Source organism: Budorcas taxicolor, chromosome 9 (genome assembly GCF_023091745.1).
Source record: "Budorcas taxicolor isolate Tak-1 chromosome 9, Takin1.1, whole genome shotgun sequence".
Taxonomy (NCBI): domain Eukaryota; kingdom Metazoa; phylum Chordata; class Mammalia; order Artiodactyla; family Bovidae; genus Budorcas; species Budorcas taxicolor.
The window spans coordinates 11,533,134-11,556,172 of NC_068918.1; the positions used below are offsets into that span (position 1 = coordinate 11,533,134).

The following is a 23,039-nucleotide window of genomic DNA, read 5'->3' on the forward strand; positions in this document are numbered from 1 at the left end:
AAGTCCCCTGACCTTAAACACTGTCTCTTTCAAGAATGTCAGAATTCACCTCGCTTTTCTCTGTAGTCACCCTCTGCCTGTTTTCCTGTTTTTTTCAGGTTCATGTGATCCGAGAGGTGGCTGCCATGGCTCAGGAGAAGCTTGGGGTGTCTTGTGAGGTCATTGATCTGAGGACTATACTACCTTGGGATGTGGATACAGTTTGCAAGGTAAGAATACAGTGTTGGTAGTGTCCTTTCTTTCCTCTAAATCTGTTTACCAAAAACCCTTTCCCAAATTTGTTGGGTCCTTGCAAATAATTATTTTAAAATTGTGAGCTTCCTGAGCCTTTTCAACTGATTTTAAAACTTCAAAACTTATACCCTGAATGAAATGTATGAGCTTGCTGCTCAAGGAAACAAATCGCTTCAGGATTTTTCCCTCCCACGGTTCTGTGTTTAAAATATTACAACTCCTGTTCTGCATGCAGCCAGCTCGGGTTGACTTGTGTGCATAATGGGCCAATGCAAATGAGACCATATCAGGGCTCTTGGAATCACCTGGGTTTTTGAACTTCTTATTGGTTATGGTTCAGTAAGCCCAGGTTTAATACAGCCAGCTAAACCGTTTGGCTGAATTCTCATTTTGTTACTTCTCTGAAAGAGAAGTGAGGTGGATTTTTTTTTTTTTTAAAGCAACTTCTTTATATAACTTTAATAATGTGGATCATAGGTTCATGTTCTGTCATGGGATTCTGGCTGCTCTGATTTACAGTTTTCTGTCTAAGTCGTCTCAAGAACTTTGGCTTGTTGAGATTGATCTTGTTCTTACTGTTAATAGGATTCATGTAGTCCCTTCTCAAGAATACAGTTTAATTCTCACTTATTGGCTGTAACTGATATCCTTCGCATTAATGTCTAGATGAGTTGGAGTGCATCTGTTACCAGATGGGTATATAAGGAAGGTTAAGTTCTTTTCTGTGTATGTGATGATCTTGTCTACTAAAGTTTAGGTCACATTGCATGTAATTTTTCTTGATCTACTTTTATAGCAAATGAGTCATAAGACTGAGAGTATTTCACGTTTATTATATTCAAGAGTTTTGGCATTCTTGTAGTTTTTATAGGCTGTTTCTTAGGTTATTACATAGAAATAATCTGCAGTTACTGCTGCTATGAAAGTACAGCATAGGGTGTTTGCGCATGCTTAGTCGCTAAGTCATGTCCAACTCTTTGCAACTCCATAGACTGTAGCCTCCCAGGCTCCTCTGTCCATGGGATTTTCCAGGCAAGAATACTGGAGTGGGTTGCCTTTTCCTTCTCCAATAGCATAGGGTGTTTTTAGGTAGCGATTGTTTGATAATTTAGAGGAAGATTTAACATTTGTTCAGTAAATGTTCAGTAGACACACTGGACACTTTGGAATCACTTGAGATGATTACAAATGGCTTCAATAATATTCTAAGTCCTTATATTTATACTTTTCATAATAAAGGGCAGTGTTTTAGGTTGAGCTACTTGTAACTACATGAAAATAACACTTCTAGCAGGCATTTTCAAGTCATGTCAGACATTGTTTCCTTTCAAATAGCCAGTGTTCCAAATTATGGTTAAACCCAGGCCGATAACCTTTGCCCCAGAGGTTGGGCAAAGGTTTGGGCTTCTTGTTTGCAGTGTGTCTCCCTCACTCGGGGGTTTTATATTTATAATGTGAATGGTGCTTTTGCATGAAGCACATGATGCTATGTCATGGTGCAGTGGAGAGTACTGATGTATGGTTGGAACACATATTTACATGGGTAAACCGTATTTAAATATTTATATACGTTATATAGTCAAAAAATTTGAAGCAGCTTATGGTAAACGCAAATGAAGTAACACTCCAGTTAGTAACCATGAAAGTAAAGTGAAAAGAAGTAGAGGAAGAAAGAAGTGGAAAACTATTTTTATATCAATTTGTGTCTGTGAGCATGAACCCTGTCTCCACCCCTACCCTTTATTAAATCTAGTGGGTGCGTCTTTGTAGGATCCTGGAATGTAGACCCTGTTCCTTAGGGCTCTGTATGACTGGAGATGATGAAAGAGGAGGCTAAAAGCCTCTACTGGACAAGGAAGAGATGCAGGGAACCTCTGACTGATGCTTTCATCATGTTATTTTTCCTGCTGATGACCCTCCAGTTACAGCAGTGAAAGCCAGCTTATCATTTCTTGATGGCTTTGAGTATATTTGTGCCTCCCTTCATTGTTGATCATGGTACATCTTCAGTTTTCTTTTCATGCACAAAAGAAAATTTTTGATACTTGGCATCTTCTAGGAATCAAAGATGATTTTAAGAAAGAGGACCCTATAACTAAACACTGATTTTAAAAATGACATTTTTTTGTTTAATAATAATAATTCAACTATTAAGTAATAACTACCAAATAATAATTCAACTTTTTTTATTTTTATGAATTCTATAGTAATCAAGATTTATGTCTATCTCTTTCAGTTAGTGCCGTTTTACTGGATGTTTTTGTCTTATGACAAAATTAGATCTCTCAGCTTTATTCATTACATGTTAATCTCAACACCAAAATACATCGCTTGGAATACCTAGTCAAAAAAAGCCTATTAAAGGTAAACATAATTTATTGAACATAAACATTACCATACTGTGCATAGTACAAGGACTCTGGAACATTGGTTAACGTGATCTAAATTTCACTATGGTTTTAAAACGTTGTCATACTTTTTGCTTAAGCTTTAAAGCTTTGTTTAAAAGTTATAAACTGGAATAGTTGCTTGGAGGCAGAACAACAGAGTTTTTTTTTTAATTAATTTTTTATTGAGGTATAGTTGATTTACAATATTACATTAGCTTCAGGTGTAGAACACAGTGATTCAGAGTTTTTATAGATTATGTGCCATTTGAAGTTATAAAATATTGGCTACATTCCCTGTGCTGTGTAATATATCCTTATAGCTTATTTATTTTATACATAGTAGTTTGTACCTCTTTACTCCTCTCTTGCCCCTTCCCTCTCCCCTCTGGTAACCACTAGTTTGTTTTCTCTATCTGTGAGTCTGTCCTTTTTTTGTTATATTCACTAGTTTGATGTATTTTTTAGATTCCACGTATAAGTATTTATCTTTCTCTGTCTGAATTATTTCACTGAGTGTGATGTGCTCCAGGTCCATCCAAACAGCCGGGTTTCTGATTGTTGCTCACAGAAACTGTAAAGTTGGAGACTGGAGTGGGCCTAAGAACCATAGTCAGTTTATCTACTCAATTCTGAACCTGATATTAAACAGTTAAGCTGGAAGCCACTGGAAAGCAGAATAGAAATCCTTGAGTTTTGAAGTATTTAGGAGAGAGGTACCTACGCTGAGGCCTGGGGGTTTCGGTAGGGGTGGAGTGGTCTAGGAACAGCAGTGATGAGGGTGCCAAGACCCGAAATGAGTGGTAAATTGACACTGACCTACAGCTGCTCTTTACCTGCTCTTTACCAGTTTGTCTCAATTAGAAGCTGAGAATCCAGGTGTATAGAAACTTTGTTTCATGGGGTTGTAAATAGCTTAGTTGGTAAAGAATCTGCCTGCAGTGGAGGAGACCCCAGTTGGATTCCTGGGTCAGAAAGATCTGCTGGAGAAGGAATAGGCTACCCACTCCAGTGTTTTTGGGCTTCCCTTGTGGCTCAACTGGTAAAAAATCGGCTGGCAATGTGGGAGACCTCGGTTCGATCCCTGGGTTGGGAAGATCCCCTGGAGAAGGGAAAGGCTACCCACTCCAGGATTCTGACCTGGAGAATTCCATGGACTGTATACAAAGAGTTGGACACAACTGAGCAACTTTCACTCATTCACTCAAGGACAGAATTGGAAATTTGAAGGGTCTTAAATACATAGTCTCTGTCTCAAGATATTTGCCAAATTCTAGGGCTCTGTATGATGGCAGCTAAGCAGAATGATCTGAAATGCCAAGCTGTCACTTGAGGCTGAAGTGACAAAGGCCCATTATACTTTCCACTGAAAGCTGTGGAGTCAGGTCTTTGTTTAGAGGCAGTCAGAAATAGATCACATCTTCCCAAACCTGCATGCACCTCTATCCCTCTCAGTTCCTTATTGAATCAATGTAATTTACCTTATGCGCTTATCTGCCTAGAGCACGGAGGCATCTTCCCATCACCTGGAACCTTTTGTTGTTTCTGTCCAGCTGCTCAGTCATGTCTGACTCTTTGTGACCCCATGGCCTGCAGCACACCAGGCTTCCTTATCCTTCACCGTCTCCTGGATCTTGCTCAAACTCATGTCCGTTGAATCAGTGATGTCATCCAACCAACTCATCCTCTGTTGCCCTCATCTCCTCTTGCCTTCAATCTTTCCCAGCATCAGGGTCTTTTTTAATGAGTCAGCTCTTGGCATCAGGTGGCCTAAATATTGGAACTTCAGCTTCAGCATCAGTCCTTCCAATGGATATTGAGGGTTGATTTCCTTTAGGATTGACTAGTTTGGTCTCCTTGCAGTCCAACAGACTCTCAAGAGTCTTCTCCAGCACCACAGTTGGAAAACATCAGTTCTTCAGTGCTCAGCCTTCTTTATGGTCCAGATCTCACATTTGTACATGACTACTGGAAAAACCATAGCTTTGACTAGACAGACCTTTGTTGGCAAAGTGATGTCTCTGGTTTTTAATATGCTGTCTAGGTTTGTCATAGCTTTTCTTTGAAGGAGCAAGCATCTTTTAACCTCTTAACAATCAGCATTCAATAAAAAAATTTTTTGCAAAGCATATGAAGAGACAGGACCAACTGAGCAAAAACCAAGAGAAAAATAAAGCAATAGAAAGCCGAAATTCAGGTGATCCAGATATTGGAGTTAGCAGATGAGGACGTTATGATTATTATGGTTAGGAACATAGAGAAAAAAGAAACAAAAGAGGTAAGAAGGTATAGAATTAGTCTAGATAATTGAAGTGAGTGTGTATGTGTGTGTGTATCAAGCATTGTAGAACCAAAAAAGATTTTTTTGACAGAACTCAATGGATGTGTTTAAAAGCATATTGAACTTAGCAGATGATACAATTAATGAACTAGAAGGCAAGTTAATAGAAAATGTCTAAACTGAAGCACAGGCAGGAAAAAAAATAGACTAAAATAGAAAAGAGCATAAAAGACATTTGTAATGTGATCAAAAGATCTGTTGTAGGATTGATAAAGGAGAAGAGAGAATGAATTGCTCAGATACAATATCTAAGAGTATTTCTCATGAAACTTTTGTAACATCAGCCCACAAATTCAAGGTGCTCATGAACCGCTAAGAGGGATATATTGAAAGAAAATTACACCCATATACATGATGGAATGACATCTCAAATTGTTGGAGATGCCAACCTAGAATTCTCTACCCAGTGAAAACATTCCATTAAAATTAAAGTGAAAGAAATAGACAAATAGAATTTGAGAGAATGTATCAGCAGTGCATTTTCACTAAAAGATATAATGATACATGTTGTAATCTCTAGAGTAACAACTGAAATAATAGTGAAACTGTATATCCAGCAAATTAAAAAGGGAAGTGTAGATTGATAAAAATATTGACTAGACCACAAGAAAGAGAGGAATACATGTGCAAAAAACAGTTGCGTCAATAGAAAACAGTAAGATGACAGATAAAAATCCAGGTATTTTTGTAAAGATTAAATGTAGATGAATTGAATAATTCAAGTAAAAGACTGAGATTTTCAAACTTTATTAAAAAATGATAGTGATAAATGTGCAGCTTAAATGAGATATACTTTAGGGACTTCCCTGGTGGTCCAGTGGCTAGGACTCTGTGCTCTTGGTGCAGGGGGCCCGGGTTCAATCCTTGGTCAGGGAACTGGATCCCATATGCTGCAACTAAAATCCTGCATGCCACAAACAAGGTCAGCAATCTCATGTGACACAGCTAAGACCGGGAGCAAATAAATAGTAAAAAATAAAAGAGAATAACAAATTAAAAAAAAGAGAAACATACCATAAGTATGAGGACACAAAAATTAGAAAAGTATGGAAAAATAAAGCTGCTATAGTTATACTAGTTTTGAATAAAATTTTAAGGCAAGAAGTGTTACTAAAAATAAACAGGACTATTTCATAATGCTGAAGGGATTCATTGACCAGAGGATGTCACATTCTTAAATCTGTCATGTCCTTAATAGCATAGCTTCAAAATATATAAAGCCAAGGAAACAAAATCAAAGGAAATAGACATATCCACAATCACACGGGCAGACTTTGACCCCTCTCTTAAAGGCTGATCAGGCAAGCAGACAACATCAATAGTATGGAAGATCTGAACAGTTAGTACACTTGTGCTCATTGTGCACCCAACTATGAAAGAAATCATTCTTTTTAATTGAATATAGAACATTTGTCAAAAGTGACCAGATGCTAGGACATAAATATAACTTTATGGGTTTCCCTTGTGGCTCAGATGGTAAAGTGTCTGCCTACAACGTGGGAGACCCGGGTTCAATCCCTGTGTCTGGAATGTCCCCTGGAGAAGGCAATGGCAACCCGCTCCAGTACTCTTGCTTGGAAAATCCCTTGGACGGAGGAGCCCGGTAGGCTATAGTCCATGGGGTTGCTAAGAGTCAGACAAGACTGAGTGGCTTTACTTCACTTCAAATATAATCTTAACAAATTTCAGAGTTTGAACTCGTTTAGAATGTGTTCTCTGACAATAGTAATATTCAGTTAGAAATTGAGAGGGAAAAAGAAAGACATCCAGAAAAGCCCCAGTTCAGTTCAGTTCAGTTCAGTCGCTCAGTCGTGTCCGACTCTTTGCGACCCCATGAATCGCAGCACACCAGGCCTCCCTGTTCATCACCATCTCCCGGAGTTCACTCAGACTCACGTCCATCGAGTCCGTGATGCCATCCAGCCATCTCATCCTCAGTTGTCCCCTGCTCTTCCTGCCCCCAATCCCTCCCAGCATCAGAGTCTTTTCCAATGAGACAACTCTTCTCATGAGGTGGCCAAAGTACTGGAGTTTCAGCTTTAGCATCATTCCTTCCAAAGAAATCCCAAGGCTGATCTTCAGAATGGACTGGTTGGATCTCCTTGCAGTCCAAGGGACTCTCAAGAGTCTTCTCCAACACCACACTTCAAAAGCATCAATTCTTCAGTGCTCAGCCTTCTTCACAGTCCAACTCTCACATCCATACATGACCACAGGAAAAACCATAGCATTGACTAGACGGAATTAAATAATTTATATTTAAAGAGCCATGGGTTGTAAAAGAAAAATTGCAACAAAAATTAGAGAAGATACTGAACTGGATGGTTATGAAGATACTACCTATCAAAAGTTTAATGACTCAGCTAAGCTCATGCTCAGAGGGAACTTTATAGTTGTAGATACATTTATTTAGGAAAAAAAATAATAACAACAAAATTAATCTCAGTTTCCATCTCCAGAAAAATGATCAAACCTAGAGAAAGACAGAAGAAATTAAGTAATACAGAGTTGAAATCAATGAAACAGAAAATGTGCAATAGATGTATTTAATGAACTTCAGATCTTTGAAGAGACTAGTATACTTGATAAACTTTTAACAAGACTATTTGAGTAATAAACCTGATAAATCTTTAATAAGACTAATGAAAAACATGGATCAAACAAAGTGACAAATACTAGGTATAATTAAGAATGATGGCAGAGTCTACAGACATTAGAAAGGCAATGAAAAGGTATTATGAATAATTTTACAAATAAGTTTTGGGTGAAATGGACAAATACCTGGGAAAATACAAATTTTTCAAAATTAATCAAAGAGGAATTAGAAAACCAGAATGGTCAGGTATCAAAGAAATTGAATCCATTTTTATCAAGCAAATACAAGCAAACCCTAGGCCCATATGGCTTTACTGGGGAATTCTTTAAAACACAGCACTTTTATTTAATTGAAGTATAGTTGATTTACAGTGTTGTAAAACACAATTTAAGTAAAGTTTTGCAGACAGTAGAACAAGAGGGAAAACTTACAGATTCCTTTTATTTTTTATTTATTTTTTTATTTTTTTAGATTCCTTTTATATAACCAGCTTGATCTTTGTGTCATACCTGTTTAGGGCTGTATATAAAACAAAAATATAGACACATTTTTCTTGTGAACACAGATGGGAAAATGAGAAACAGAATACTGGAAAATCAAATCCAGCAATTGAAAAGGCCAACATGAGGGTTTATTTCAAATGAGCAAGGGGTGTTTGAGACGGCATTCGCAGAGGGGTTGATGCAATTCCCCACATGAACAGAAAATGGCAAAAATAATCTTATTGTCTTGCTAATACAAAAAAATTGATTTGTTAAAAGTCAGATTCATTCATGGTTCAAATATCTTAGCAACCTACAAATGTGAAAGGGAATTCTATATTAACTTGGTAAAGAGTCACTTTATCTTTGTTTTATAAATAAGATTTAATCTGATAAAAAATAGGTTTATCTTATATCTACAAAAGTAGCTATAAAAAGCCTGTGGACAAAATTTCCCAGTGAAATTTTGACAGTTTCCCCCTTGGGATCAAGACTGCAATAGGATCAGTTCAGTTCAGTTCAGTCGCTCAGTCGTGTCCGACTCTTTGCGACCCCTCATATTTAAAGGCAAGAGACATGACAGTTATATGGCTTGAAAAGGAAGAAATAAAACTTATCCATAGATAACATGACTTGTTTACAAGAAAGATCAGTAGAATCTACAGGAAGATTATTGGAATTAAATGAATTTACCAAGGTCTCTGGAAGCAAGGTCAATATTTTTGTATATTGATTGTCAATACAATCAATTGTATTTTTATATACCAGCCACAGAAATTGATACTTAAAATTTGATAATAATGGAAATGTTTGAAATTAATTTGAAATATAATTAATTCAGAAGTTGATAATATTTTTAAAAACATCAAGAATCAAACACCTAGGGAGAAATGGAGTGATATGTGTATAAAAACTTTATGTAGAAAAGCCACAAAATATTTAGAGAAATTAAAGAAGATCCACCCAAACAGAAGAACATAGTATTTTAATTATTGCTTTGGCTATTCTTGGCCTTACAATCTTGAAAAAGAATAAAGCTAGAGGAATTAATAGTCAAATATGTTATAGGCAAAATGTGTTGCAAGGTTGTAGGAATTACAACAGTGTATTGGTGTAAAGGTGGGCATATAGACCAATGGAACACATTAAAAAGTACAGAAACAGACCTGTTGGTTGTTTGATTTGGGACAAAGGTGATTGCAGTTCAGAGAAGACAGATGGACTTTTCAGTAAATGGTGCTGTTTTGGATACCGCAGAAAATAATTATGTTAACCTGTAAAACACAAATGTCAGTTTCAGAAAATTGCAAATCTAATTCTGAGAAAGAATATGATAAAGCTCTTGGGAGAACAGATGAATGTCTTTATGATCTTGTACAAAGATTTCTTAACTAGAACAAAACAAAACAAAAATGCAGAAATGCTAACATTAAAATAAATTGTTGAAACTGGATTTCATTAGTTCAATTTTGTTAAGAATTTATTGGGAATTCTCTGGTGGTCCAGTGGTTAGGACTCTGTGCTTTTACTGATGAGGGTGTGGGTTCAGTCCCTGGGCTGGGATCTAAGATCCCACAAGCTATGTGGTGTGGCCAAAAAAATACAAAAAACAAACGAACGGGAAACTTATTCATCAAAAGGCCTCAAAAGTACATTGACACACTTGGAGAAACTTAATGGAAATTTATGTTCAGAAATATAGAGTACTGTTACAATCAAAAGGAAAAAAAGACATCCGAGTAGAAATATGGATGCAAGTCTTGATAGGTTACTTCATGAAAGAATATATCCAAATGACTGATAAACATAGGGTAAATTGCTCAATTTCTTTAGTCATCAGAACATGCAAATAAAAACCACAATATTGTTGTTTAGTCGCCCAGACATGTCCAACTCTTTGTGGCCCCATGGACTACAGTACTAGGCCTCCCTGTCCCTCACCTTTTGCCAGAGCTTGCCCAAGTTCATGTCCACTGCATTAGTGATGCCATCCAGCCATCTCGTCACAAATACGATGTGATACCATTAAACACACCATTCTGGCTAAAATGAAAAGTACTCCTCAGAACCAAGTGTGGCCAAGGATAGAACAATTTATCTTTCACATATTGCTGTTGGGGATATTAAGTTGTTACAACCATTTAAAAAATAGTTGGGCATTATCCAGCTGATTGCTATGACCCAGAAATCCACTCCTATGTATATACCCAACAGAAGTTTATAAAAGATAAGTTCAAGAATGTTCATAGTGCTTCACACTATTAGATGCACACCAGCCAGAAGACGGAAACATTATCATAGGATATTGTTCAGCAGTGAAAATGGATTACCAACAAATTTAATGGAACAATGTGTATGCACCTCACAAACAGTTTGACTTAAAAAAGCTAGATTTGAATGAGTACATACTGTATGATTCCGTTTATATAGTGTGCAAAGACAGATACAACTCATCTGTGGTGTTGGAGTCAGGTAAGTGTCATATGGTGGTTAATCAGGAGGGGGCCTGAGAAGTATGGGATGCTGTAACAGTTTCTTGTTCTGGGTGCTGGTTATATAGGTTCAATTTTGAAAACTGAGCAGAGCACTCATTTATGTGCTTTGTGTGTGTGTATGTTATCCTTCAAAAGAAGGTAAAAGAAAAAAAATGAAAACACAGAAAAAGCACTGTGTTCCCACTGATTAGTTTCTTTGAATTTGGGTTGTAGTGGAGTTTGTGTAGACTCAGGGAAAGCTGTGGTATGCTCTGGCCAAGGTAAGTTTCTCTTGTCATTAAATGTTGTTCTAACCCAGCTCAGCTGTCACATTGATGAGAACAGGAACTCTCATCCCAAGAGCGGTAGCTCTGCTCTTCCCAGGAATGAGAACAGTGGCTAAGTGCTGTGCCTTAACACTAAGCTAAGGGCTGGACTGGTCTTCCCTGCTGAGATACAGACCTCATTCAAAGGCATTTAGAAGTGAAATGCAAGCTAACAAAGCAGTGGACAGGCTCAGAGTTAGCCATTGAGGTGCTGTCCAGCTGGAAATGAAGATTCTTTTTTAATGAGTAGAAATTCAGAGTAATTGCCCATGAAAAACAAGAACTTGATTTTGGTAGGAGAATGATGGGCTTTGAAAGAAACTCTAGATTTCAAGTATCATATGGGCTTCCCTGGTAGCTCAGCTGGTAAAGAATCCACCTACAATGCAGGAGACCCCATTCTGATTCCTGGGTCAGGAAGATCCCCTGGAGAAGGTAGATTACCCACTCCAGTATCCTTGTGGCTCAGCTTGTAAAGAATCTGCCTGCAAGTGGGAGACCTGGGTTCAATCCCTGGGTTGGGAAGTTCCCCTGGAGAAGGGAACGACTACCCACTCCAGTATTCTGGCCTGGAGAATTCCATGGACTCCATGGGGTCGCAAAGAGTCAGACATCACTGAGTGATTGTCACTTTCACTCTCATTGTCATTCAGCTTAGAATACAACATTCAGCACTGCAAAAAGGAATGAGAAATAACCATTTACAAAGTGTAGGTGATTTCCGGGAGAAAGATCAGTCACCTCAGATATGCAGATGACACCACCCTTATGGCAGAAAGTGAAGAGGAACTGAAAAGCCTCTTGATGAAAGGGAAAGAGGAGAGTGAAAAAGTTGGCTTAAAGCTCAACATTCAGAAAACTAGGATCATGGCATCCAGTCCCATCACTTCATGGGAAATAGATGGGGAAACAGTGGAAACAGTGGCTGACTTTATTTTTGGGGGGCTCCAAAGTCACTGAAGATGGTGATTGTAGCCATGAAATTGAAAGACGCTTACTCCTTGGAAGGAAAGTTATGACCAACCTAGATAGCATATTGAAAAGCAGAGACATTACTTTGCTAACAAAGGTCCATCTAGTCAAGACTATGGTTTTTCCAGTAGTAATGTATGAATGTGAGAGTTGGACTGTGAAGAAAGCTGAGCGCCAAAGAATTGATGCTTTTGAACTGTGGTGTTGGAGAAGACTCTTGAGAGTCTCATGGACTGCAAGGAGATCCAACCAGTCCATTCTGAAGGAGATCAGTCCTGGGATTTCTTTGGAAGGAATGATGCTAAAACTGAAACTCCAGTACTTTGGCCACCTCATGTGAAGAGTTGGTTCATTGGGAAAGACTCTGATGCTGGGAGGGATTGGGGGCAGGAGGAGAAGGGGATGACAGAGGATGAGATGGCTGGATGCCATCATGGATTTGATGGACGTGAGTTTGAGTGAACTCCAGGAGTTGGTGATGGACAGGGCGGCCTGGTGTGCTGCGATTCATGGGGTCGCAAAGAGTCGGACACGACTGAGCGACTGAACTGAACTGAACTGAACTAATAGAGAAAATTGACACCTAATTTTGGTATGCTTACACTTTAATTGAAGATTTTTTGTTGTTCACTTGCTAAGTTGTATCCAACTCTCTGCAACTTCATGGACTGCAACATGCCAGGCTTCCCTGTCCTTTAGTGTCTCTTGGAGTTTGCTCAAATTCATGTCCACTGAGTCAGTGATGCTATCTAACAATCTCATCTTCTGCCGCCCTCTTCTCCTTTTGCCTTCAAAATTTCCCAGTGTTAAAGATTAAATAATGCTAATTATTGAAATAAATAAGGGTCTTCCTTTATATCTTGGGAGTCTCTGATTTCTCTCTTTCTCTCCGGCTCTGCTTTCCCACATTTAATTCCAAAGCAGACCCTCCTGGCTTTGTCTACACAATATGTACAAAATCTGACCACAGCTTCTACTGCTATTACCCTTGATCCTAGTCCAGACCACTAACGATTCTCACCTGGGTTTTGGCCACAACCTCCTAACCACTGTCCCTGCTTCTGTCCTATACTTGCCATAGGCAGTGGTGATCCTTTGAAACGTGATTCATATAATATCCCTTCTAGTCTCAAAAGGCATCAATGTTTCCCATTCAACTCAGTGGAAAAGTCAAATTCCTAATCAAGGTCTACAGGGATTCACCTGATCTCACTGCACTCCACACCTCACTGCCCATCCACTCTTCAGGAAATGCTCCTGGTTGATTCTTGTCAACTACAAATTGGCACTAGCCATATACTTCTACAAGGATTAAATCATCTGCTGCTGCAGCTGCTGATTTTCACTATCTCTTGAAAGAAGTTCAGGGTGGAGAGCAGAAGGGAAGCACTCTGTGCTTGAGAATAACTGGCAGAACAGGTCTTCAGATAGTTGGATATTTTCAGGAGCCGACTTTATGAGCCCAATTCTTGTATCTCCTTATATCTGTGAAAGCACTAAAATCCTTCATGGTGGTGACTGCTCACTGTGACTAGCAGAAATCTGCAAAATTATGTGCTTGATTGTGTGTACTCCCCCTTCACCAAAATCACGTATATACTGACCTTTTCCTACTGCCTCTTTGGAGCAGTTTCTCAGAGCTATCTGAGGTGCTGTCTCCCGGGCTATAGTCCTCATTTTGCCCCCAATAAAGCTTAACTCACAACTCTCACATTATGCTTTTGTTTTTAAAGTTGACACTCTCAAACAAGGGACTCTGTTAGGTCATCACTCAAGTATCATTTTCTCACGAAAGCCTTCCCTGACCAGCTTATTTGTAAATATTGAATCCCATTGTTCCTGCCAAGACTCCCTTTCATCTCTTTGTTTTCTTCTAGAAAGGTGAACATGATCTAACATATTATGTAACTTTTGTATTGTTGATCTTCTCCCATTGGAAGGTAAATTTTGTCAGGTCAGGGATTTTATCTGTTGGCTCAATGCTGAACTCTCAGTACCTGAAACAATGCCTGGCTGGATGCTTGGTGTTTGATAAAAAATTATTGAAAAGTTATTAGGAATGATAGCAAGAGAAAGTTTGATACTATGCTACGAAACCATTATAGTATTGAAATGTTCTGAATTTGGTGCTTTTTCTTACTCTTGGTGCTTTATACAAAAGTTTGAAAAGTAACTCTATAATATTGCTCTATGAATAAATCCTCAAATTTATTCTAAGTCAAAAGATTTAAGTCTTAAGTTGGCCTTTTTTAAAATACATTTTTCATAATGATGTATAGAATTTCCTCATTTGAATCAATTTAAAATAGGACCAATATATCTATTCTGAAGAGCAAAGTGAAATTGACTACAGTAAACATCAGCCATCTGTAATTTCTGAGAAGTGACTTCTTAGGATAGTTTTTTATTTAGATGACAACTATATATTCTTTATGGACTTCTGATAGCTCGGATGGTAAAGAATGCACCTGCGATGCAGGAGACCCTAGTTTGATTCCTGGGTCGGGAAGATCCCCTGGAGAGGGGATAGGCGACCCACTCCAGCATTCTTGGGCTTCCCTTGTGGCTCAGCTGATAAAGAATCCGCCTGCAATGCGGGAGACCTGGGTTTGATCCCTGGGTTGGGAAGATCCCCTGCAGAAGGGAAAGGCTACCCACTCCAGTGTTCTGGCCTGGGGAATTCCAAGGATTGTATAGTCCATGCAGTTGCAAGGAGTCGGACAAGCCTGAGCAACTTTCACTCAACACTCAATCACTATATAGTATTTGTAGCAACTTCTAAAGAAGAGTCAGACATGACTGAGCGACTGAACTGAACTGAACCTTTTGGATATCAAAATTTCTAAAACATTTTTGCAAAGAAAATATGATGTATATAACTTCATCTCTAACAGTCCAATAGAGAATAGGCTGGTGGTTGCGAAGAGGGTGGAGTTTGGTGGAGAGATGGAGTGGGAGGTTGGGGTTCGCAGATGTTAGCTTTTATATATAGAGTGGAGAAGAACAAGGTCTTACTGTATAGCACAGGGAACTATATTCAATGTCCAATGCGAAACCATAATGGAAAATAGTATAAAAAAGTATATATATGTATAACTGAATCACTTTGCTGCACAACAGAAATGAATACAACATTGCAAATCAACTATACTTCAATAGAAATAGTAAAACTGAGAAGAAGAAGCCCCCCAAAACCAAGAAAAATCAAGTTCAATGAACTCAGATTGTCATACTCTATTGACAGTTATATTTGTTGAGGTATTTAGCTGTTTGCTTCACTGATATGTTTTTATGCTTAATTTTTATGGTTTTAGGCCTTTTTAAATTTAAATTTTCTTTTATCCTATTCTTTGGTGTCATGTTGTTCCAGATGACCAAACTTTGTAACCAGAACACGTACATTGGCCAGGGCAGGCCTGTAGTGTTTCCTCATGAACTGAGAACACATGCTTCACTCTTCAAACCTTGTGATATCAGTTTGGGCTTTTCAGAACCTTCCTCTTGTTATTTCCTTGTCTGCATTGCAGGTGGGTCATGATCGTGGAATTTAAAGCTGGAAGAGCCTGGTCTGGGCCTATTCCCTTGGGCCTTCTTGCTGGCCCTAGGAGAGGCCTGTGACCTCTGCATCCATCACAGCTCTTAGGCACTGCTTCTGATCAGGGGTTTTCTCTGTTCAGGGGCACTGTGGGTACAAAATACTGTGTTGAAATCTCACCCCCAACTATAATCTACTTTTTTTGGAGTATAATCTACATGGGAGGTGTTTTTGTGTTTTAAACAAAGTTAGGACTGACATAAAAAGAATCTTCTCTACCTCCTTCACTTTTCTCTCCACCTCTCTCTTTTGCTTTCCGTCTGCTTTCTCTCTTAAACCTAAGTGATATAACAAAAGATAATGATGTGTCCATAGATGCAAATGGTTGTTCTTTGGCTACATACTGAGGCAACTGTGGGCTTCCCTCGTAGCTCAGACAGTAAAGAATCTGCCTGAAATGCAGGAGACCCAGGTCTATCCCTGGATTGGGAAGATCCCCTGGAGAAGGAAGTGGCATCCCACTCCAGTATTCTAGCCTGGGAAATCCCATGGACAGAGGAGCCTGGTGGGCTTACAGTCCATGGGGTTACAAAGAGTCGGACACGACTGAGTGACTAACATTTTCATTCTGAGGCAGTTGTAGTCTCAGTATTTTTGAGTTTAGGCTATCAAAGGAGCAGGTCAGGGCCTCAGTATTACTCGACTGCAGGACAGAAATGAAGTAATTCAACTGGGGCAAGGGAGGGACCACGGTTAGGAGGGAGGGCTCAGTGCTCCTAGATTTACCATCCTATCATCCTACCCAGTGAAGAAGGCAATGGCACCCCACTCCAGTACTCTTGCCTGGAAAATCCCATGGATGGAGGAGCCTGGTGGGCTGCAGTCCATGGGGTCGCTAAGATTTGGACACGACTGAGTGACTTCACTTTCACTTTTCACTTTCATGCATTGGAGAAGGAAATGGCAATCCACTCCAGTATTCTTGCTTGGAGAATCCCAGGGACGGGGGAGCCTGGTGGGCTGCCATCTATGGGGTCGGACAGAGTCGGACATGACTGAAGCAACTTAGCAGCAGCAGCATCCTACCCAGTCACCCTAGTTTTTTTCCATTCTTGCTTCAAAAGACTTCACTGGGACCCTAGATTAAGGTAAGGCAGGTTCTCAGGCTGCCAGGGAGGGGTGGGTGTGGAAGGGTTTTGGGAACAGAGGGTGATTCTATACTCAATCCAAGGGATATTGTAGGAGTGAAACTGGGAAGGTATTAAATGGTCATCTGAATATAATTTATACATAAAGAACCAAGTTTGCTTGGTCTTTGTATTTGCACCTGGTGGTAATTAGTGTTAACTGTGAACAGCGCAAAACATCTTTAGAAGACTCGTAGTACCACTGAAGATAAACATAAAAATGTATGGGTTGTATTTTAGGGCTTTCAATTCTTACTTTGTTGTGTTTTTTTTTATCATGATAGGGTTGGCTTAGACTACCATAGATTTCACTTTTATTAAGAGTTCTAGCCTAGCAAGGTAATGCTAAGATCTCTGCTCTGTACTGAATGGTTCTAAATTGGTTTTATGACAAAGTTGGAGAATTTGCCCTTAGAGAATCCATCATGGCACAGTACTACCAGTTATATCCATCTTTTTAGTTGATTTCTGGACTTCATTGAGTAATTCAGTGATTGAATACTAGCTATTTGCTTGAGGCTTTATATTTGTGAGGGAGAAGGGAGAATATGAGATTGAGTGAGCATTAGACTTGACCCAGGAGTGGGGGTTGGGGGAGAAGAGGAGCTAGTAACTTCTATCACCACTAGAGGCCTCTCTTAAACCAAATTTCATGCTTGATATCACCAGGTTTTCTCAGAGGGGCCTGGCTCCATCATTGTAAATTAAGAATATTTTCAGTTATGGTTCTGAATAAATAGTATGATAGAGCTTTTATTCTCGAACATATAATGTAACCCAAATGTTTTCTATAAAGTATGTATCTTAACATCTCTGATCTGTTAGTCTGAAAACAAATGAGGGATCTTTTTCTGCTCTTCACTTTCACTGTCTAAATAAGCTTTTTAGTGAAAACATGTAATCAAAGACTATGGCCAGATGAAAATTATATATCTCCCTGACTATGCAAGGATATTAGGCTGAAAATTATTACTGATTTAACATGTGTTTAATCTTTGAGCACAGTTTATATTTTGCAGTCGGTAGACTATAAAATTAAGTTATATACTAAAAGTTGCATGTATTCTTTTGTGATTATAAGAAGCTTCTAATATTAAAAACCTGTTTAAGGAATGATTTGAAAATCTTTCTAGATTTCATGTTATCTGGGGTAAAATTAAGTGCTTTCCTTTAGAAGTAATGAAAATAAGTCTAATTTTTAGTTTGGAATTATTTTGCATGTAGGTTGACCTTGGTGAGAAAGCAGGCAGGTGGGGCAGGACCATTCCATGTGGTGAGAATGGTTGTTCTGGTCCAAAGTTGGAACTTTATTCCGCCTTCCATGTCATTGTTCCTATTGGATTTTCTTTGTTGTGACCACAGCTAGTTAGTTGTTACACTAAATGGAGCAAGTTCCAGGTTGTTGGATGCTATATCTAGAAGGTAACTAAGGACATTTATGGCCCTGTGTGGTGGCCTTTGGCCAATTCCTCTGAGTTCCATGAAGGCAGGGAGTTTTTGTAGATCTTGCTTATTGCTGTGTGTATCCCTAAGAATCTTCAAGAGTGTCTAGTATGTAGAAGATCTGCAGTAAATTTTCTTGAATGATCTTATTGAACTGCAAAAATAACATGTAATAATAATTTGCCTTTTCAGTGAACAAAGTTAAAGGAGAAACTGGTTAATTCCTGTAGAAAAAAATACATAGCAAGTATCGCTCCTGCCCCCTGGCAAATTTTTGATATGACTTAGGATTTAGATATGTTTTGAAGAAGATTAAAATAAAAACTGGCTTCTGATCTAATTTTGTGTTGCAGGCATGCTAATCTGCTTCAGTTGTGTCTGACTCTTTGCGACCCCATGGACTGTAGCCTGCCAGGCTCCTCTGTCCAGAATTCTCCAGGCAAGAATACTTGAGTGGGTTGCTGTGCCTTCCTCTAGGGGATCTTCCCAACCCAGGGATTGAACCCACAACTCTTATGTCTCCTGCATTGGCAGGCAGGTTCTTTACCACTAGTGCCCCCTGAAAGTGAAAGTAAAGTCACTCAGTTGTGTCCGACTCTTTGCGATCCCGTGGACTGTAGTCTACCAGGCTGCTCTGTCCATGGGATTTTCCAGGCAAGAGTACTGGAGTGGGGTGCCATTGCCTTCTCCCTGGCCTTCCCTAATTTTGTGTTATATATTTTATATAACAAGACTTAAAGTATTGTCTGATAATTGGTGAATAAAAGAAGTTAAAGGGACATGTTTTACACATATCTCCCTTAGTATGCATGACAGTTCTTCTAATTAGACATCAGTATCATTATTTGATAGGTGAGGAAACTCAAGTTCGGAAAAGGGAAAGTAACTTGCTCCTACCAGCTCCTACCCAGCTGATGAGAGGCAGAGCTGAGCTCCGCCCAGATTACTGAACTCAGAGTCTTTCCTTTTTCTTTTTTACACCATGCAGTTTCTCAAGCAGAGTTTGAGCAGAATCTTTTAAGTATCTTTCAAGATGTGATGAAGTAACTGATTTGTGATGTAACTTGAAAGTATAAAAGATACTGGCTATAGAAATGTATTTCCAGAGATGGGTAGTCCTTTTGTCCATGTTTATTTCATGTGGGCTTTCTGTTAGAACTCCATATATTCTGATTTAATCCTTTCAGTTATCCTATATGCTAAGAATTAGGACTCCCATTTTAGAGATGAGGTAACTGAGTCTCAGAAAAATTAGCAATGTCCCTAAGCCTTTTGGTTAATAAGTGGCAGAATAATGGTAGTTCAGTCTCAGATCTTCCTGAACCCTGCTATTTTTACAGTACAACAGTGCCTCCTGTTAGAGTAGTTATTTTAAAGTTAACTGACTTCATGCTTTAAAAATTATCATTTGAGTTTTGCTGGTGAAATGCTTCGAAGTTTGAGCTTGCAACATCCCAGTAATTTTCTTTCACATTTGCCCACCAGGATAACACTTTGAAAAGAATGTAACATTCTTAATACAGCATAACCTTAGAAATCACACCATCTTATTTTGTTTCATTTGGCATTGTTATTTTCCTTCCATGTAGAACTGGGGAGAGCAAGGTTGACCTACTGATTGTATTTTTCTATTTCTAATCCTTTTTGAGGGGTCCCCTTATACCGGCATACCTCATTTTATTATGCTTCACAGTATATTACATTTTTAAAAATTGCAGGTTTGTGGCAACCCTGTGTCCACCAAGTCTGTTGTGCCATTTTTCTGGCAGCATCTGCTCACTGTGGGTCTCCGAGTCACATTTTGGTAACTCTTGCAGTACTGGAAGCTTTTTCATTATTTTTATATTTGAGATGGTAGTCTGTGACTAGTGATTTTTGATGTTATTCTTGTGATCTTGTGGGGACAGCAGGGTGGAAGACAATGAGCTAAACTGATAAATTTGGTGTGTATTCTGGCTCTTCACTGATCAGCTGTTCCTGTCTCTCACCGTCTCCTCAGGTCTCCATATTCCCTGAAACACAAAAATATAAAAACCAGTCCAGTTAATACCCTTACAAGGCCTCTAAGTGTTCAAGTAAAAGAAAAGGTGCTATGTCTCTTGCTTTAAATCAAAAGCTAGGAACGATGCAGCTTCGTGATGAGGGCATGTCCAAGGCTGAGAATGGCATAAAGCTAGTCCCCTTGTGCCAAACAGTTACCCAAGCTGTGTATGCAGAGAAGTTCTTTTTTTTTTTTTCTTTTTTTTTTCTCCTCTTGGTTAAGCAGCTTGTAGGATCTTAGTTCCCTGACTAGGAATTGAACCTGGGCCCTTGGCAGTGAAAGTGCAGAGCCGTAACCAACTGGACTGACAGGGAGTTCCTACAGAAGAGAAGTTCTTGAGGGAAATTAAAAGAGCTACCCCAGTAGAAGCACAGATGATAAGGCAAAATAGCGTTATTGCTAAAATGGAGAAAGTTTTTGTGCTCTGGATAAAAGGTCAAATCAGCCAGAACATTCCCTTAAGTCAAAGCCTAATCCAGAGGGAGACCCTAACTGTCTTCAATTCTATGAGGCTTCAGAAAGGTGAGGAAGGTGCAGAAGAGAAGTTTCAATCTAGCCGAGGTTGGTGTGTGAGGTTTTAAAAAAAAAAGCCATTTCCCTAACAACAAAGTGGGACCATAAAGCAGCAAGTGCTGGTGTAGGAGCTGCAGCAAGTCACCCAGAAGATCTAGCGGAGGAAATGAATGAAGGTAGCTACACCAAATGACAGATTTTCAGTGTAGACAAAACAGCCTTCTGCTGAAAGAAGATGCCATCTAGGGCTTCCATAGCTAGAGAGGAGAAGCCAGCGCCTGATTTCAAAGCTGCAAAGGACAGATTGCCTGTCTTGTTAGGGGCTGATGCAGCTGATGGCTGAAGTTGAAGCCAATGCTCATTAATCATTCTGAAAATCCCAGGGCCCTTAAGACTCATGCTAAATCTACTCTGCCTGTGCTCTGTAAATGGAACAATAAAGCCTAGATGACAGCCATCTGTTGACAACATGGCTTACTGAGTATTTTTAGCCCACTGTTCAGAAATACTGCTTAAAAAAAAAAAAGGAAAAAGAGAAAAACAAAGATTTTCTTCAAAGTATTTACTGCTTATTGACAATGCACCCAGTCACCCAAGAGCTCTGTTGGAGATGTACAACAAGATTAATGATATATTCATGCCTGGTATTATAACATCCATTTTGCAGCCCATGGATCAGGGAGTAATTTTGACTTTCTTTGAGAAATACACTTCATAAAGTTATAGCTGCCATAGATAGTGATTCCTCTGATATATCTGGTCAAAGTCAATCAAAAACCTTCTGAAAAATTTTCACCTTTCTAGATACCATTAAGAGCATTTGTGATTCATGGGAAGAGGTGCAACTATTAACATTAACAAGAGTTTGGAAGATGTTGATTTCAACGCTCGTGGATGACTTTGAGAGGTTTAAGCCTTCAGTGGAGGAAATAATTGTAGACGGGATGCACATAGCAAGAGAAAGTGAAAGTGAAGTCGCTCAGTCGTGCCCAACTCTTTGCAACCCCATGGATAGTAGCCTGCACCAAGCTCCTCCGTCCATGGGATTTTCAAGGCAAGAAGTACTGGAGTGGGTTGCCATTTGCTTCTCCAATAGCAAGAGCACTGAAATTCAAAAAGGAGCTGAAGGATGTGACTGAAGTGCAATTTCATGATAAAACTTGAAGAGATGAGGAGTTGCTTCTTATGCATGAGCATAGAAAGTGGCTTCTTGAGATAAAATCTACTCCTGGTGAGGACACTGTGAAGATTATTGAAATGACAACAAAAGATTTAGAATACACTATAAACATTTGATAAAGCAGCTGCAGCGTTTGAGGAGGCTGAAAGGATTTCTATGGGAATGCTATCAAACAGCATTGCTTGCTACAGAGAAATTACTTGTGAAAGGAAGAGTCAGTTGATGAGGTAAACTTCATTGTCTTATTTTAAGAAATTACCACGGTGACCCCAGCCTTCAGCAACCACCACTCTGATCAGTCAGCAGCCATCAACATCAAGGCAAGACCATCTACCAGCAAAAAGATTATGACTTGCTGACTTTTGTCGATGGTTAACATTTTTTAAGCAATAAAGTCTTTTTAAATTTAGGTCCGTACATTGTTTTTTAACACATCATGTTACTGAACACTTGGTAGACTAGAATGTAGAGTAAGCCTAACTTTTATGTGCACTGAGAAACCAAAAACTTTCATGTGAATCACGGTATGGTGACAGTCGTTTTTTTGCAGGGGTCAAGGCAATGGCACCCCACTCCAGTACTCTTGCCTGGAAAATCCCATGGACGAAGGAGCCTGGTGGGCTGCAGTCCATGGGGTCGCGAAGAGTCGGACATGACTGAGTGACTTCACTTTCACTTTTCACTTTCATGCATTGGAGAAGGAAATGGCAACCGACTCCAGTGTTCTTGCCTGGAGAATCCCAGGGACGGGGGGAGCCTGGTGGGCTGCCGTCTATGGGGTCGCACAGAGTCGGACACGACTGAAGTGACTTAGCAGCAGCAGCAGGAACCCAACCCACAATATCTCGAAGTATGCCTGTACACTTAAATGATTTGAGTTTTACTCAAGATTTTCATTTTGTTTAAACTCCCTGCTTTTGCTTTTAGGAGCAGCATGAAAAGAAAGAACTTCATCACCTCATTTATGGTGAACAAAGATCATAGGTACATTGTGTTCAGAGTTTAACATTTGAGATGTTATGTAAGAAATATACATTTATTGAATTTTTGTGTTTCTCTCTGGTGACTCTCTAACATACTTTCCCATTAAATTGGTATTCACACTTAGGAAATTGTAGCATTTATGCTACAATCTGTTTCTCTCTGGTGACTCTCTAACATACTTTCCCATTAAATTGGTATTCACACTTAGGAAATTGTAGCATTTATGCTACAATCTGTAACTTTTTTTTGCCTTTTCTAAACACAGTGGTTTTGTAGTATTTTACTATTAAAATTTAACTTAAAAATTACTGAAACTGTGGTCTATAAAGGTTTTAAAAAATAAA

General features: G+C 39.1%; 1 protein-coding gene across 1 annotated transcript in view; it reads left to right on the forward strand.

The window, feature by feature from the left end:
• Positions 1-23,039, forward strand: part of BCKDHB (branched chain keto acid dehydrogenase E1 subunit beta) — a 268,268-nt gene that overhangs the window by 100,047 nt on the left and 145,182 nt on the right. The window contains exon 8 of the mRNA XM_052645765.1: positions 99-209. Within this exon, the coding sequence (XP_052501725.1) occupies positions 99-209 (111 nt within the window). The remainder of the gene's footprint in view (positions 1-98; positions 210-23,039) is intronic.